General features: G+C 45.5%; 1 protein-coding gene across 6 annotated transcripts in view; it reads left to right on the forward strand.

Moving 5' to 3' along the window:
* CLCN3 (chloride voltage-gated channel 3) overlaps nt 1-17,598 on the forward strand; it is an 86,335-nt gene that overhangs the window by 49,970 nt on the left and 18,767 nt on the right. For all 6 annotated transcript variants that reach the window (XM_054990669.1, XM_054990673.1, XM_054990670.1 and 3 more), the window contains one exon: nt 9,976-10,163. In XM_054990669.1, coding sequence (XP_054846644.1) covers nt 9,976-10,163 — 188 coding nt within the window. The remainder of the gene's footprint in view (nt 1-9,975; nt 10,164-17,598) is intronic.

Consider the following 17,598-nt stretch of genomic DNA (forward strand, 5'->3'; position numbering starts at 1 on the left):
TCTCTGCAATGTTTACGTGAATTGGTAAAGAGAAATTTCACTTTGGTGTTCTGTTGTTTCCCTGCCAAGTAAAATATTAACATACAACAGTAAAGAATGTAATTGTTCTACTAGTGGAACAAGTTAGGCTGGTTGTGAAGATTTGTTATTAGAAGTTGAAGAGATGAGTGGAAAATGTATTAACCATTTCAGAACTGATTCTTTTCATTTGTATTAAAAATGTATCTATAGCACATGAATAGGCTAAGATGTAAACTTCTGCAAATCACACACAAGTCACTGTGTAGATTTCTGCTGATCTAAACAGAAAAGGATCACCTCTGCTTGTGTGAACCTCATGTGTGTTAACAGAGGTATTACATGCACACCAGAGCCTCAGCGGTAAGACACTCAGGCTTACATCCAACAATGCACAAGCAAAAACAGAAGCAGACTAGGCATAGATTCTCTTGTACAACACTAGCACTTTCCTCTGTATATATTATAGTGCCCAGATACTAGGGCATAGGGTTTCCTTAGGCCGGAGGTGACTTGATGGCACATAACACAGACACACAGATACTAGTTGCTCCAGATCTTGCACAAATAAGTTTGACGTAGTGCAAGTGGCTATGACAGTCTTTTTCTTGTGTTTCCATCTTGTGTTTCAATTCTAGTGAAAGTGGAATGTTTGGATCAATGTCTTTCTATATTGAGGTCATTTTATGCTCATCTTACTTAACTGAATGATAAGATGCTCTAGGGGCTGCTGCTTACCCAGGTTGATTCCTCTGGAATAAGAGAATTGGGGTCATTTTTGTAGTATTATCAGGAAAACAGGACGGGGGAGGCTTAGTTCCTTCTCCCCAAGCACAACAGTCTTGATCCAACTCAGGCCATATATGTGCATGGGAATCGAGTTTCCCCTAGGAACACCCAGTGCATCTGTTTCACAGGGCTCAAGGACAGACCAGAGAACAGTGTTACCATGAAATTAGCCCCTGTGCATCTCCTTTTCCTAGTTAAAAATATTATTTTCCTTTTTCACAGACACACACACACACATTTCCCTCCTCCCTTCCACCAGTAATGCATATTGAAGGGAAATATCTGCATCCATTACAAAGGATTATCAAGCTTTACTGTTCTTTTTGCTGCCTGGGTAATTGAGTCACAGAGATCAGAGGCCTTGCAGGAATTTGTATGTGTGTGCAAGAGAGAGAGAGAGAATGCACATTGTTTCAGAACTAACAGTTTTTCTACTTGGATTCTATTGACTGATTGTTCCGTTCTTGTCAGATTTGATTCATGTCCTGAGCCAGACACCTTGACTTTAACCCTGTTCTGATTTAATTTAAAAGGAAGAAATGTGGTTAGTATTCAAAGCTTCAGGGAATGTTAAGCCTTTAAAAGATTGTCTTTTGATCTTCCCAAAGTTTTTTTTTCCTGGTTGTAGTTATTTTCATTGAACTTAATTAAAAAATTCATTTATGAAAGCACAAGTGGGTGGGATATTAAAAGTTCATTATATGGGTCCATGTCCATGTGCACCAAAATTCTGAATAAATGTGAAATGACCGGTGTCACATATGCCTCCTGCATATCTGCCATGAATGTATATTGGCTCTACCTCTGGTCTCTGAGAGTATGGGAAGTTCTTTATTGCTGTAATGCCAGCAGGTTATCTCGCAAATGTTTACTTTCTCTTTCTCGCTCCGCTGAGCCAGTGTCCTTGACTGCCAGCTGAAACTGGCTCGAAATGTATCCTTCTTGAGAAACAAAGATAAGTTCATCTTTCTCACTGTCTACTCTAAAACAATGTCTCACCCCAACCCCCAACCCCCCGCCCCGGTTAACAGTCCTCTTTCCCAGAGGCAGGAATATTCCCTATAACTAACACTGATAGCCCCACATATGTCACTTTTGCCAATTCCACTGTCTGAGCACCTTGTACTGAATGGATCTCTAATAAAGTCACTTCAACTGGAACACCTGTGTGTTAACTGTGGAGAACTTGGGTATCTAACTGCCAGGGACTGACATTTTGGCAGAAGTCCCTTATTTCTTCTGGGACCGGAACCGCAAACGAGATCACTTGCGTGATGGCAAGTTATTTGAATGCGGGAACCCCCGATGACCCAGAGGATCCAACAACCTATCCTAAAGACCTAGCCGGATGGTGTGGGTTCGGTGCAGCGGCTGCGGCACTGACACAAGCTGAGAAGATCCCTGAATGGTCCACGGAAGTACCCAAGGGAACAAGTAATTAACCTGGAATTAGGGCTACTCCATGGAGATGGGGTGGCCGGAAAATCTGCGGGCGAATTAATGCACGGGAGAGAACTGGGGGCCATCCTGAAGAAGGGGGCCAACAATCTGAGCTGGCTAGTGGCTACTCCATGAGAATGGGTGCCCCAAAGGTCGACAGATCATTCAACCCGAGAACAGAAATTGTGACAACAGGGCATGGTGTTTAGTCACAGTATGGTGAATCTAGAAGAGCTCAAGTTGGAAGAAGCTCATGCCAACCTGATAAAATCTCCGAGGTCAGAGGATAAATCAAGAACTACCGAGAAAGAACCCCCTGGGACTGAATCGAAGCAGCTACAAGCTGTATGGGGGAAAATGACTGGTCTGAAAAGGGACATGGCGCAAGTGATGCAGGGAATACAAGACATGATGGGTCATATGCCGATGATGAGAGTACCCCACGGGCCGAGGCCTGATGGAGATGGAACGGGGATGGGCCAGGGGAATGGTTTGCAGGGACCTTTCCCCCCTGCCCTCCTGTCCCTCCACAGAGGGGCCTGATTAGACCCATTGGGGGCCTGTTGGTTGCTCCCCCACTGTGAAGAGGCCCAGTGGTCCCACTGCAGCCAGGAGCACCAGCACGGCCAGTGGGACTTCCCAGTCATCCTCAGCCGCCAGCTGGAGGCCTGGCCATCTCGCAACTCAGAGGTGCACTGATTGGAGCACCTCTACAACCCATGCTGCCGGTTCAACCCTTCCCCACTTCGCCACCGTGGGGGATACCAGTAGCACCAGGAGGGCCAATTATCCCTCCACCCGGAGGTGTACCATTGGGAGTGCCATTACAACCCTTACCTCCGGGTCCCCCTCTCCCGGCTTGGCCACTAATAGAGATGCCGGCCATACCAGGAGGGGCCCCTCATGTGATAATACCCCAACAGGGGTTGCAAAAATTAGAGACACGATTTGAGGGGGACCCCAAAGGACTGGGCTACTTTATAGTGCAAGCCATTGAATTCTTTTGAGAATGGGGCCACCTCTTCCCAAATGACCTCAGCCGGGTAAGCCATCTAGGATCCCAGTTGGGGGGTCGGGCAGCTAAATGGTATGTCACGTTATACGAGGCTGGGGCCCTGGAGCTTCAGAACCTCGAGGCGTTCGTGCAAGTGTTGAAGGCTCAGTTTGAGGACCTGCTGGAAGGAGAATGAGCCCGGACGCAACTAAAGTGGATGTTGCAAGGGAACTGTCCATTCCATGAATACACTAAGGAATTCAGGCAGTATGCAGCGAAGGTGCGTGACTGGTCTGAAGGAGTCAAAATCGAATTTTTCTGGGCCAGCCTGAACCCAGACCTGGTGGCCAAAGCCTTGATACAAGACTCTGCAGACAAGCAACTCCTGGTGGTCCCTGGCCCGAAGGACGTCTGTCTGGCCTCAACCAGGGCCAGGGCTTTTTCTGCCCTGGCTCCGGCCTGGTGGAACACTCTCCCATAGGACCGGGCCCTGTGGGACCTGTTCCGCAAGGCCTGTAAAATGGAGATTTTCCACCAGGCCTTCAGCTGAGTGCCAGCATGTGTTCCCCTTCTTCCATCAAAGACCACCACTTTTTCTGGGGTTGCCCTTGGCCATCTGCTATGCCCATATACGGACTCCCAAATACTTATTTAAATAGACTGCATCTGGACTATTTTAATGACTTTTAAAGATTATTATTGATTTTATGGTTTTGATTGGTTCACTGTGTTTTATGAATGTTGTTAGCTGCCCTGAGCCCATTTGTGGGGAAGGTGGGGTATAAATAAAATAAATAAATAAGACGATCTGGCTACCCTATTAGGATAGATCCAACTGGCCTGCAAGGTTGAAAACCAAGACCAGGTGGTGAAGCTCATAAAGATGCAGCACCAGTCAACTAATAGGAAGCATCCCTTGGGATCGGGGAGGAAAGAGAAGAAGACCTTCAACCCATGTTCCTCAGACATGTTGAAGCTCATAAAGATGCAGTACCAGTCAACTAATAGGAAGCATCCCATGGGATCGGGGAGGAAAGAGAAGAAGACCTTCAACCCATGTTCCTCAGACATGGAGCAAGGTATTTGCATGAGGACTGGATTATATCTACAATGTGGGAGACCTGGCCATCTTGCCACTGAATGCCCGGGGAGCAGAATGGGGCGGATGAAAGGAAGCCACACCACAAGATCGGCCACCCCACAGACCACCAAGCCGCCAAAACAAGCTCCCAAAAAGAGAAGTGGAAACCAGTCTCAACGCTACGGAGGGGTCAAGTGAGGAACCGTCGGAAGAAGAAGGAACTCCTGACCAGCCGGTGGGAAATGCCAGCGACCTGTCTTAAGGAGGCCCCGGTGACAGGTCCTACAGGAGTCACCACCGCTTGAGGTGAGACCAAAAGGGGCCTTACTTTACATGCCAGAGACTATAGTTAACCCCCAGTGGGGAACCCACATTAGAGTGCCGGCCTTAATTGACTCTGGATGCACTTGGGACTTGATTGCCCCAGCTCTAGTCACAGGATTGGGGCTTAACGTGTGTAAATTAAACCACCTCATTGTATTTGAACAAATGGACGGGTCCTGAATGAAAGGAGCCCCGGCCAATATAGAAACTGAAATGGTCCCAGTGGGAATAGGGAACCATTGGGAAGCCAGAACTTTTGTAGTAACTGACACCACCAAATTCCCATTGCTGTTGGGAATACAGTGGCTATGGGACCACGACCCATATGTGAATTGGAAAACTAGAGACTTTGTGTGTGGGGGGGGGGGTGGATTGTCGAAGTCATGTATGGAACCCAGAATGGGCACTTAGTGCACACACATACCTCCAGAGGCTGCTGTGCTAACTCAAGAAGAAATTGAGCAAATTCCCCCTGAATACCAGGATTTGAGCCATGTGTTTAGTGAGGAGGAAGCTGACGAACTCCCCCCCCCCCCCCGCATAGGGCTACTGACTGTGCCATAGAGCTAATCCTGGGTCAAAAACTGCCAAAGGGAAAACTTTACTCAATGAGGGGAGCGTGAGGAATTGTATAAATTCATTGACAAAAATCTGGTCAGAGGATTCGTCTGCCCGGCTAGTTCCCCTCACACAGCACACAGTACTGTTCCACAAAAAGAAGTATGGGGGGCTGAGACTGTGTATTGATTATAGGTGGATCAATGCTGTGTCGAGATCCAACGCTTACCCCATCCCCCTGAGTAGTGTCTCAAGGGAAAAAATTTTCGGAACTGGACTAATGAGACGTGTTGTCATGTCTATGTATATCCATGCCATGTTTGTTTGTGCTGTCACTGATGTCACACTATACTGCAGTTATACTACCTTAATTCTAACCTGATGTATTCTCTCCTTAGCCAGTTTCTTTCCATATTGTAATTGTTACTTTTCAAGACCCAGTCTGGGCCTCATGTTATCTCACAGAACTATGCCTCTCCAAGCTAGAGACAACCTTGGAGACTCCAGGCGCCTGCATTTGTTACTTTGCCCAGAAGCTGGAAATCTAGTATTGTGTTCTCATTGCTTAGCCATAACTATAATGGGTTCTCACAGAACCAGTGTAACCCTGTGTGCCAAAACGTAACCATTGCTGGAATGCAGGAAAACTCAAGTATAATATTGACCTGTTGTTTTGAATTGTCACTTCTACCAAGCTCTGTGATGGAGTTCAGACCTGAACTGTAAAATCCTGAATAAAGCCTTTTCTGTTGGAACCAATGTGTGTTCACTGGAGAGGGACAGAGGGATCTACCTGGCAGGAACTGACACGCATACTTCCAAGTGAGAATAAAGGAGGGGGATGAATGGAAAACAGCTTTTAACACCTCCTTGGAACAATTCAAATACAGAGTCATGCCTTTTGGATTACAAGGGGCTCCGGGGGTGTTTATGAATCTGATTAATGAAGTACTACACAAACATTTGTATAAGGACGTGGTTGTTTATCTTGATGATGTGTTGATTTATTCGGAAGATTATGAGTCCCATGTAAAACTAGTATGTCAGATACTAAAGACTCTGGGTCAGTCACCTGCCGGTGAAATTATCTAAATGTGAATTCCGTAAAGAAGAGTTGGATTTCCTGGGATACAGAATATCAAAGCAAGGGTTAAAAATGGACCCCGCAAAAATTCAAGCTGTGGTGGGGTGGGACCCCCCCCCCAAAACCAGGAGACAATTGCAGTTGTTCCTTGGGGTTTGCCAACCTCTATAGACCATTCATAAAAGCTTTGCTCAAATTTCCTTACCCTTGTCCGGCGATGCTGGCCTTTTGTCCACCTTCACCACCAGCCCTGCAGCAGCAGGCACCCCCTTTAGGCCCTGCAGCACAGCCTCTGGCAGTACCTCAGTTGCAGGAGCCCCTACAGGCCTCCAGGCCTCTCCCACCCTTAGGCCAGTTGCAGCCGACGCCCAGGCACAACTCTGGGGAATAGCCTGCAGCCACTCAGCAGACTCACCTGTCTCCTGCAGTTGCCCAGATGACTCCACTTCATCCAGGCTCACACGAGGTTGCCATCAGCACAAGTCAGGCAGGCGCAGGCCCCAAGATGCCAAGGGAGCCACTGGGGAAGGTTCAGAAGCAGCAGGGGCGAGCCAGGCAGAGAGCAGACCAAATGCCACACCCCAGGTGGGGATGGAGTGGGTGGGGCCAGGAGACTACAGAGTCTACCCAGCCCTCCTGTCAGATAGGCTGGGAGCAGGGCCAGTCAGGGAGACGGGGTGACGATTGGGGCCAGAGCCAGGGAGGTGGGGCCAGGGGAGGCCTTCAGGTTCCTGTGAAGGCCGAGGAGGATTTTGGAGGGAGAGACAGCTGGAGCGTGCTGCCAGTTCATTGTACAGGTAGATGCTAGCGATGTGGCCATGGGAGGAGTTATCTTGCAGGCAGATGAGGAGGGGAAGCTGCACCCCTGTGCCTATGTATCAAAAAAATTCTCTGAGGCTGAACGGCACTGGTCGGTGTGGGACAAAGACGCTTCAGCAGTTAAACTGGCTTTATGTACTTGGAGACATTGGCTGGAGGGGGCAAAGGTGCCATTTGAAATTTGGACTCATAAAAATTTAGAAATCTTATGCACCCTGTGAAAATTAGGCACCAAGCACCTCCGGTGGGCGGAGTTCTTTTCCAAATTTAATTTCACGCTGAAGCACCTCCCTGGCAAATCTTTCGTGCATGCCTCAACATGAGAGCCAGAGAGAAGACGTAGTGGACACAATGTTTTCTCCTACCCAGTGGGGGGGCAGTAACCACCTGAAGCTGGGCAAAGCCAGTGAAACATAAGCCTTCAGCCATGGACTGGGAGGAGAAAGCAAAAAAGGAAGCAGAGAAGGAGGGGGATGCCTTGCCCAAAGATGAACAGCAAAAAGGAGAGGGAGGTAGATGGTACCATCACGGCAAACTATTTGTACCAGCTAGTTTGAAGAGGGAGGTGCTGAAACACTGTCACGATTCTAAACTGGCCAGCAACTTCAGCTGTTTAAAGACATTGCATTTGGTACAAATACAGTTTTGGCGACCAAACATGAGAAAAGACATATCTCAATTCGTATTCACTTGCCAAGTGTGCCTGATGGGGAAAGCCAGGGGTGGGGGGGACCACCAGTTCTCCTCCAGACCCTGGAGACCCCCTCCCAGCCATGGTCAGTGATCTCAATGGACTTTATAACTGATCTCCCCCTTTCTAAAGGGAAAACTGTAATTCTGGTGGTGGTTGACTTATTTTCCAAGCAAGCCCATTTCCTTCTGTGCTCTAAAATCCCAACTGCCAAGAAATTAGCCACTCTTTTCATGCAACAGATAGTCAGACTACACTCGTTTCCAGACAAGGTGATATCAGATCACGGAGTCCAGTTTGTTGCCAACTTTTGGCATGAGCTATTTAAACTGGCTGGAATTGAACAAGGGTTTAGCTCTGGCCACCATCCCGAGACCGACGGGCAAACCGAAAGGGTTAATCAAGTATTAGAACAATTTTTAAGGTGCTACATTAATTACCAACAAGACAATTGGACTGATTTTTGCCGAATATTGTTATAACAACACAGTACACAGCTCCACAGGAGCCTCCCCCTTTACGGTAGCACATGGTTATGAAGGCAAAGCAATGCCCTTTGTGAAGACCCCAGGCAGCGACGCACCAGGAGACCTAAGAGAGTGGTGGTCTACATTAAAAACTCAATGGGAAATAATTAAAAAGACTTTGGAAAAAGCCAAAGGGGATTACAAAAAACAGGCTGATAAAAAACGATTAGTTCCATGGAAACTACAAACGGGACTATGTGTACATTTCTACTAAGAATCTAAGAGGGGAGCAACCCAACAAAAAACTGGGCTGGAAATTTCTGGGACCATTTCAGGTCAAAAAGATAATAAATGAAGTCACTGTAGAGGTAAATCTACCCAAGAACTTTAAAAATGTCCACCCTGTATTCCATTTCAGCCTCCTGAAGAAAGCGCCCCCTCCTGACAAATGGCATCCAGATTGAGGAACTCCTCCCCCCCTCATAGTGGATGGACAAGTGCACCACGAAGTGAAGGACATGCTGATCTCTAAGTTAAAACGGGGAGAATTATTTTACTTAATTTGCTGGGAGCACTTTGATGAGGGACAAAGGGAGTGGGTAAAAGCCTCAGATGTAAGTGCTCCCAAACTGATACGTAAATTTCATAAGGCTTATCCCAATAAGCCAGGTCCTTTGTGAAGATGGAAGGACTTCCTTGAGGAGGGCAGTATGTCATATATGCCTCCTGCATATCTGCCATGAATGTACATTGGCTCTACCTCTGGTATCTGAGAGTATGGGAAGTTCTTTATTGCTGTAATGCCAGCAGGTTATCTCGCAAATGTTTACTTTCTCTTCCTCGCTCCGCTGAGCCAGTGTCCCTGACTGCCAGCTGAAACTGGCTTGAAATGTATCCTTCTCGAGAACCAAAGATACCATCTTTCTCACTGTCTACTCTAAAACAATGTCTCACCCCCTCTCGTTAACAGTCCTCTTTCCCAGAGGCAGGAATATTCCCTATAACTAACATTGATAGCCCCACATACGTCACTTCTGCCAATTCTACTGTCTGAGCTCCTTGTACTGAATGGATCTCTAATAAAGTCACTTCAACTGGAACACCTGTGTGTTAACTGTGGAGAACTTGGGGATCTAACTGCCAGAGACTGACAACAGGTTTAAGTTTGGTAATTGTGATGGCATCCAAATACCACCATGGGATGTACACCACAGGACATTTCCTTCCATCCTCCTGCTGCAACTCTTTATGCCACCTGAAGAACCATTCCTGGGCATGGGGGAAGGAGTGTTTGACACCTAACTCCATCCTTTCTAATTGGAAGAGTCTTTCATTTACTTAAGGGGCATTTTGGATGCAAACCGGTGCATTCAGGGTTTTTTATGTAAGAAAAAAGGGATATGGTTGGTATTCTAATTAACGTATTGATTTTCATGCATCTTAATTTTTGTTTTGTTTAAAACTAAAGGCAGAGGCTTCCTCTGATACACAAACTACAAAATAAAAATCTGTATGAATCCATTAAGATTAAAAAATAATTGTAGCTAGTTGTGTAGTTCTTGATCCATGGTTTGGAAATTGAGTATAACCATGACTGATATCTAATCCCAGAAACCATGCATTTGGCAGCCTTTGCACGTTACTACTTTGTGAATAGATGTTACACATATAGCCTGTGAAAATGCTAACCCATCACTTTTTATATAACAGGTGCATTAGCTGGTTTGATAGATATTGCTGCAGACTGGATGACTGACTTAAAGGAAGGTATTTGTCTCAGTGCCCTTTGGTTTAACCATGAACAGTGCTGCTGGACATCAAATGAGGCAACGTTTGAAGAGAGAGACAAGTGCCCACAATGGAAAACATGGGCAGAACTCATAATTGGTCAAGCAGAAGTAAGTATAGCTTTTAAACAGAGCAATATTGCAGTTACTTTTGGCTGACTGGTAACCTGGTTGTGAAATAAAGATACTATTTCATCCACACAATGAAGTCTGATTGCTTATCTGCATTATTATAAGTTATTACACTATTTATGGGTTTTGTGGATTGGTCTGCTTGCTCTAGGGTTGTGCTTAAGAGCAAACTCATCAGGAATATGATATTAAAATATAGAAGTTACAAAGAGAAGAGATGGAGAACTGTAGTTCCCTATAAGGAAGTTAATATCAGAATGTAGAATTTGTCATTGTCCTTCTGTACAGCCCCACATTGGGACTGCACATGCACAGGCCTGCCGTGGACAGATTTTTCTAGCTTAGAATCCGTTAAGGGGGGCGCTCACCATTTCTGCACATGTGCAGCAGCGTTTCTGCCAAAAATGCGGTTGCAAGGGCAAGCGCCCCCAGATTCTCTTAGTTCTTCTTCGCTGCCATTGAGAGAGGTTCCTTTCTAGCATTCTCCTACCATCATTCTTCAAAGGTTTAATCACCGTTCTCTTTGTCTTCTTCTCCTTCATTATGTCTCAATCTTTCCTGTTTAAAAATGTCAGCAGTGTGGGACTAAAATGACCCAAACAGACAAACATGATTTATATATATATATATGTTTATTGCTTTTCTGGCCGAAGCCATAAGCCATACAAGCACCAACAAAATATGAACTGTACACTTGAACATACCCAATTCACATAGACATAACTCGTCATTATCACTTTAAACTATCTAAACTCATGAAAATCTTGTTTCTTTATCACTGTGGCTAAAAAGGAAGCCGCTATAGCAGAGGTTTGATTGTCAGGAAAGTTATCAGACAATAACACTGAGATTGCCCAAGGAAGGAAGAGAAGCTTTTCTTTTAACATAATAGGAATAATAAATCTCTCTCTTTCTTTACTCCACTTAGGGAAAAAAACTATTATATGATCCAAGGTCTCTAACTTTCCTTGATGATCATAAGCTTTTCTGGAAGCTAGTCAAAAATTCATCTACTTACTCACATAAAAACTCAGATATTACCACACACCAGTGGATTTCTCATTTTAGTGCCCTTCAGAGTACAAAAGAACCTATACAGACCACTATCCCAGTACCTTGCTTTTCAAATGAGAACATTGGAACTTGGCCAATGGTCTCTCCAAGCCAAATAACTAATATAATAAAACGTCTGAAACGGGGCAAAGCACCCGGACTGGATTTTATCCCTCCTGAATTGTTCCTAATGAACCCTGATTGGTGGGGGGCTTGTTTAGCTCCCATCTTTTCATCAATAAATAGTTCAGGTTCCATGCCGTCTGACTGGAAGCGTTCAATTATAATCCCAATTTATAAGAAAGGTAATAGGTCCGACCCTCATAACTATCGTCCTATAAGTCTACTTTCTATTCCAGGGAAAATCTTTGCGGCACAACTTCTTGATAGGTTAACGGATTGGATGGATCAAGAAGCAGTACTCTACCTTGAACAAACAGGCTTCCGTACAGGGGCCTCGACTATGGATCATTGTTTGGTTTTACACCATCTAGCAAGCAAATATTTGGCACCCCCCGGCGGTAAACTCTTTGCGGCCTTCATGGATTTGAAGATTGCATTTGATTCTATTAATCGTTTTAGATTGTGGCGTAAATTGTCAGAATCTACAATAGATAAAAGACTTTTATATTTAATTATGAACTTATATACTGATACTTCCGCCCAAATTAGGTACAACTGGCAGGGTCAATTAACTCCAAGTTTTCAAACCGATAAAGGTGTGAAACAAGGTTGTTTGCTGGCTCCATCCTTATTTAATCTATTCATTAATGATATGATTCCATTTGTGAAATCACATACCAGACCCCCCCCTTATCTAGCAAATACTCCAATTTCGATTCTTTTATACGCAGACGATGCTCTCCTTATCTCCAAAACAGAATTAGGTTTAAAATCACTAATTAACGCATTTATCACATATTGTAATAATGAGGAACTTAAAGTTCATTATGCTAAATCAAAAGTCCTGAGATTTTCCAGGTCCTTCCATAACGGTTCCAAATTGATAAGAGTACTGGGAGGGGCTTTGGTGAGAGTCCCCTCCTTTAGTTATCTTGGTATCACTTTTAATTACAATCTATCATGGAAACCACATATTCAGGCTGCTCTGAAGGCCGCAAACATTTCATCAATGGCAATTAAAAAAATTCTTTTACTCCAAAGGAGCAAAACATATACCAGCAGCCATTAGGATTTTTAATGCTAAGGTTATCCCACAGATACTTTATGGGTGTGGAGTGTGGATTGAAGGTGTATCCGACAACCTTGACACCCCTCTACACACATTTTTGAGGGAGATAGCGGCAGTCCCGAGATGCGTGGCAGGTACTGCACTTAGGGTGGAATTCGCCCAACCCTCAATTGAGAAGAGAGCATGGATTACAGCCTTTAAGTTGTTCTTGAAACATGATTTATGTTTATTGTGTTTAGGAGAGGGTCACAATGTTTCTGCCTATAAACTCTGCCAGAGTTTCAATCCCAAGGCCTGAGGAGATAGGGCATCGCGCTTGAAAGCTGCGTTATAGGAGAAATCCTTACTTAGCCCTGATAAACCGGCATCGCAGAAATCTGCCGTGAAAGGGCAGTCCCCTTGCTCGGAATCGGGGTCCTCTGTTCCGTCAAAGCACTCTTCGGATAAAAAAAAAATCGTCTGTTGGATCCAAAAAGACATCGGCCCTCAATTCCAGATATGTCTGCCACAGAGGTTCGTTCCACAACGAGCAATACAGTGTGTAGTAAAACTCTGGACCGTAGAAAGTGTCGCTCTCCAGATCTGACAGAACCTGACTGGGCTATTTCAGAGCCCCCTTCCAAGAAAGCCAAGGAAAAAACTAAACATAGGAAGTGCGCAGCTTCAACCTCACAGCCACAACTCCACTTCCGCCAGTGATCCCTGAGGAGGACGTCATTGAACTCCTACATGCTCCTTCACCACTCTGCACACCGTCCCTTCATGAAGATGAGGTGAACTTCCTGCCTATGCTGTCAGATCCAATGCTGCAGTTTGATGCACCCTCAACTTTGGAACCGTTCATGTCTCCATTTTCAGAGTCGTCCCAACGTTTGACTCTGTCACAATGGCAACAGCAGAACCAGCCCAACATCATCCACCGACAACACAATGGCCGCAACAGACAGCTATTGGAGCCCCTCCTCCTCTCCCATCTTGGCACTCCGTTCCAGGATTGGTAACATCATGAACTGGCAGGACTTCGAGACTTGGCTCCAGTTGTTGACTGTATTTGCTTGTCACCTGACTACACCCATGCCTCCTACAACCCCCCCCCCATCTGCCACTGTTCTTTCTCCACAGTTCCACCCTTGTCTTCGGATCCAACTTTTGTGGTTCCATCAAGGTCTTTCGATCTGACCTTTGCGATTCTGCCCAGGTCTTCAGAACTTACTGTCTCTGTTCCTGTGACTTCTGCTCCAAGAGGAGTTCCTCACCATCGGACGTGTCATTTTTCACCAGAACTCTCTGGTTCCAAAGAAGAGGAGGCTATTGCCTCCCAGTCTGATGTGCTGTCTGACTTGGCTTCTGATCCCTCTCCAGAGGAGATGGTTGGGGACTCAGGTTCAACATTGCCCAATTATGATTACCATCTTTTCTCAGAACAAATGGTGTGTATGGAGAGTGTTCTGGAATTAGACATTTCTACTTCAACCACCAAGCCAAAAAGTAAAGTGTTACAGGCATTATATTCTGGCTCCCCTGCAACTGTGGCTTTTCCTCCTGTAGAGGATCTCATTGATATGACACAAACCATGCGGCAGTCTCTGTCTTTGGCACAAGCTACTTCTAGAAAAATTGAGAAGTACTATGTTAAAGCAACAAGACTGTCCATATTTCTTTAATCATCCATGGCCCTCCTCTCTGGTAGCTGAAGAGGTACAAGCACGATACCGTCACGGTTCTCTTTCAGCCCCAGCAGACCGAGAAGGCAGGAAGTTAGATGCTATACAGCGAAAGCTATATTCTTCTGCATCTCTCACCTTTGGAATTGCCCATTTCCAAGCCATTATGGGCTCCTATAACCTTTTTCTCTGGCAACATCTAAACACCTACATACAAGACCATCCTGAGGAATGGCAATTAGTCCTTAAAGTGCTACAAAGTGAGGCAATAAAACTGGCGAAACAACAGATGACAGCTGGGAAGGATGTGGCTGATTATTCCTCCCAATCCATAGCATCTGCAGTTGTTTTGAGATGCCATGCATGGCTACATCAACTGCACTTCCCAATGACAAAAAGGCCAAGATCGAGGACTTTCCTTTTGAGAGATGCCTCCTCTTTTCTGAAAAGACTGATGTGTCTCTCTCCTTGATCAAACTGCTAAGTCTCTTGGGGTTGTTGCTTTTCAACAAACCTTCTAACCTAGAAGTTGGTTCCAGAAGTCTCAACCTTACCATCAGTCTTACCAACAGGCCTACCAGTCACGTCAAGGAAGGTATCCCTATCAGCCAGTTTATGGACAGCGTTCATATTCTACCCCTCAACGCCGCTCTTCAAAAAGGTCCTCAAGATCTAGAGGAAAACAGGGCCAACCATGTATTGTCGAAGGCTTTCACGGCCGGAGAACGATGGTTGTTGTGGGTTTTCTGGGCTGTATTGCCGTGGTCTTGGCATTGTAGTTCCTGATGTTTCGCCAGCAGCTGTGGCTGGCATCTTCAGAGGTGTAGCACCAAAAGACCGAGATCTCTCAGTGTCACGGTGTGGAAAAGATGTAGGTCATTTGTATCTACTCAGGAGGGGTGGGGTTGAGCTGAGTCATCCTGTAAGAGTTTCCCAGGGTGTGGAATGCTAATGGCGGGAGGCTTCACTGTATCCTGAGGAGGTTCTTTTGCATATGGATTGGTACTTGATGTGCTAATCTTCTCTGCAGGGCTATTGTCGGGGATAGAATGTTTTGTTAGCCTGGTGTTTTTCAGAACTGGAAACCATGCTCTGTTCATTCTTAAGGTTTCTTCTTTCCTGTTGAAGTTTTGCTTATGCTTGTGAATTTCAATGGCTTCCCTGTGCAGTCTGACAAAGTAGTTGGAAATGTTGTCCAGTATTTTGGTGTCCTGGAATAAGATACTGTGCCCTGTTTGAGTTAGGCTATGTTCAGCCACTGCTGATTTTTCAGGTTGTCCAAGTCTGCAGTGTCTTTCATGTTCTTTTATTCTTGTCTGGATGCTACGCTTTGTGGTCCCGATGTAAACTTGTCCACAGCTGCAGGGTATACGGTATACTCCTGCAGAGGTGAGGGGGTCTCTACTGTCTTTTGCTGATCGTAGCATCTGTTGTATTTTTCGGGTGGGTCTGAATACTGCTTGAAGGTTATGCTTTTTTCATAAAAAGATGGGAAAGCTTATGAAAAAGCATAACCTTCAAGCAGTATTCAGACCCCTGGACACTGGGAGATGCAGTTCAGATCCCTTGGTCTCAGTGCCTGTTTTATGCTCCCCCCCCCACTCCATTAATAACCAAGGTCCTTTGCAGGATCCGAATGTTTTGAACCCATTGCATTCTAATTGCCCCTTTTTGGCCACACCAGGAGTGGTTTTCAACACTCCATTAGATGGCCTGAGGCCATTTCCATCATTTTCCATTGGCCTAGGATCTCTTACACAAGGGGGACGTTTGGCATCACCATATTGCCACCTTGAAGCTAACAGCTTGGTTGCTCAATCCTCCAATTTAGAGTGCTCTAAAGAGGTATCGCAAATCATTCTAAATGCATGGAAATCGTCTACCAGGGTTTCCTATGGTCAGAAATGGAACCGTTTTTCTCACTGGTTGTTGCCCAGTGGGATCTCCCCCTTTACCTGCCCAATACCTGCCCAATACCTGCCCATTTTGCAGTATCTCTTGGGTCTCCATGAAACGGGCCTATCTATCAATAGTATAAAGGTACATATAGCCACTATCTCAGCTTTTCACAAAAGGTACATGGTAAAACAGTGTTTGCCCACTGTATCTCCAGACAATTTCTTAAGGGCCTGTTTAAGACTTTCCATCCTAAGGTACCTCTGGTTCTACAGTGGAGCCTGCCCTTAGTACTTGCCCAATTGATACTACCCCCTTTTGAACCACTGGCATCCTGTAAAATTTCATTTGCAACGGAAAGTAGTGTTACCTGTGTTCTTTCACAATCCAACTTCCAGTGCTGAGAAATCACTACACGCACTGAATCTTAAAAGGTCTTTATTGTACTATATTTAGAGAACAGAGCACATTCGTAAATCCAAGTCTTTGTTTGTGTGTTATTCTGGCACTCATAGAGGACACTTCGCTTCCTCTCAGACATTGTCTTGATGGATTATATCAACCATTAAACTGTGTTATCACAATGCTGGCAAGAATTGTCCTTTCTTGGTCAAAGCTCATTCTACGTGAGCTCAGGCTGCTTCTGCTGCATTCTTGTGAGGTGTGCTGTTGCAAGACGTGTCAAGCTGCAACCTCGTCTTCCCCCGACATGTTCATCAGACATTACTCTGTGGACACAAACGCAAGACGTGATTCAGCAGTAGGAAAGGCTGTACTCCAGTCGCTGTTTGGCTGATCGCTTACACCCTCCTCCATTGGTGAGTAGCTTGCTATACTCCCAGCGTGGGGCTGCCCAGAAGGACGACGACGAAAAACAGTGTTGCACTTACCTGTAACTGTTGTTCGTCGAGTATCTTCTGTGCAGACACACATTCCCTCCCCTCTACCCCGCTGTGAATGTTACTTAACTGTATTGCCTCTCTGGCAGCTCAGGAGAACTGAGGGAATCTGGGGGCGCTTGCCCTAGCAACCACGTTTTTGGTGGGAATGTTGCTGCACATGCACAGTAGGGGCAAGCACCCCCCTTAACAGATTCTAAGCTAGAAAATCCTCTCCATGACAGGCCTGTGTGCGCGCAGTCCCAATGTGTGTCTGCACAGAAGATACTCAACAAACAACAGTCACAGATAAGTGCAACATTGTTTTTGTAGAACCAGAGCCGCTGACTTCAGAAATTTCATAATATTTTCGCCATGAGACGGTAAATATTTATTTCTTTGTGCATACATACATACCCCACCTTACTCCCCAGTGGGGGAACCACATTTCTCCTCTCTTCCATTTTATCCTCACAACAACTCTGTGAGGTAGGTTAGGCTGAAATGGCCCAATGTCACCCAGCAAGCTTCCATGGTAGATGTATTGTTGAAGGCTTTCACAGCCGGAGAACGATGGTTGTTGTGGATTTTCTGGGCTGTATAGCCATGGTCTTGGCATTGTAGTTCCTAACGTTCCACAGCTGCAGGCGAAATGTCAGGAACTACAATGCCAAGACCACGGCTATACAGCCTGGAAAATCCACAACAACCATCTTCCATGGTAGAGTGGG

The sequence above is a fragment of the Eublepharis macularius genome, chromosome 10, assembly GCF_028583425.1.
Source record: "Eublepharis macularius isolate TG4126 chromosome 10, MPM_Emac_v1.0, whole genome shotgun sequence".
NCBI classification, from domain to species: domain Eukaryota; kingdom Metazoa; phylum Chordata; class Lepidosauria; order Squamata; family Eublepharidae; genus Eublepharis; species Eublepharis macularius.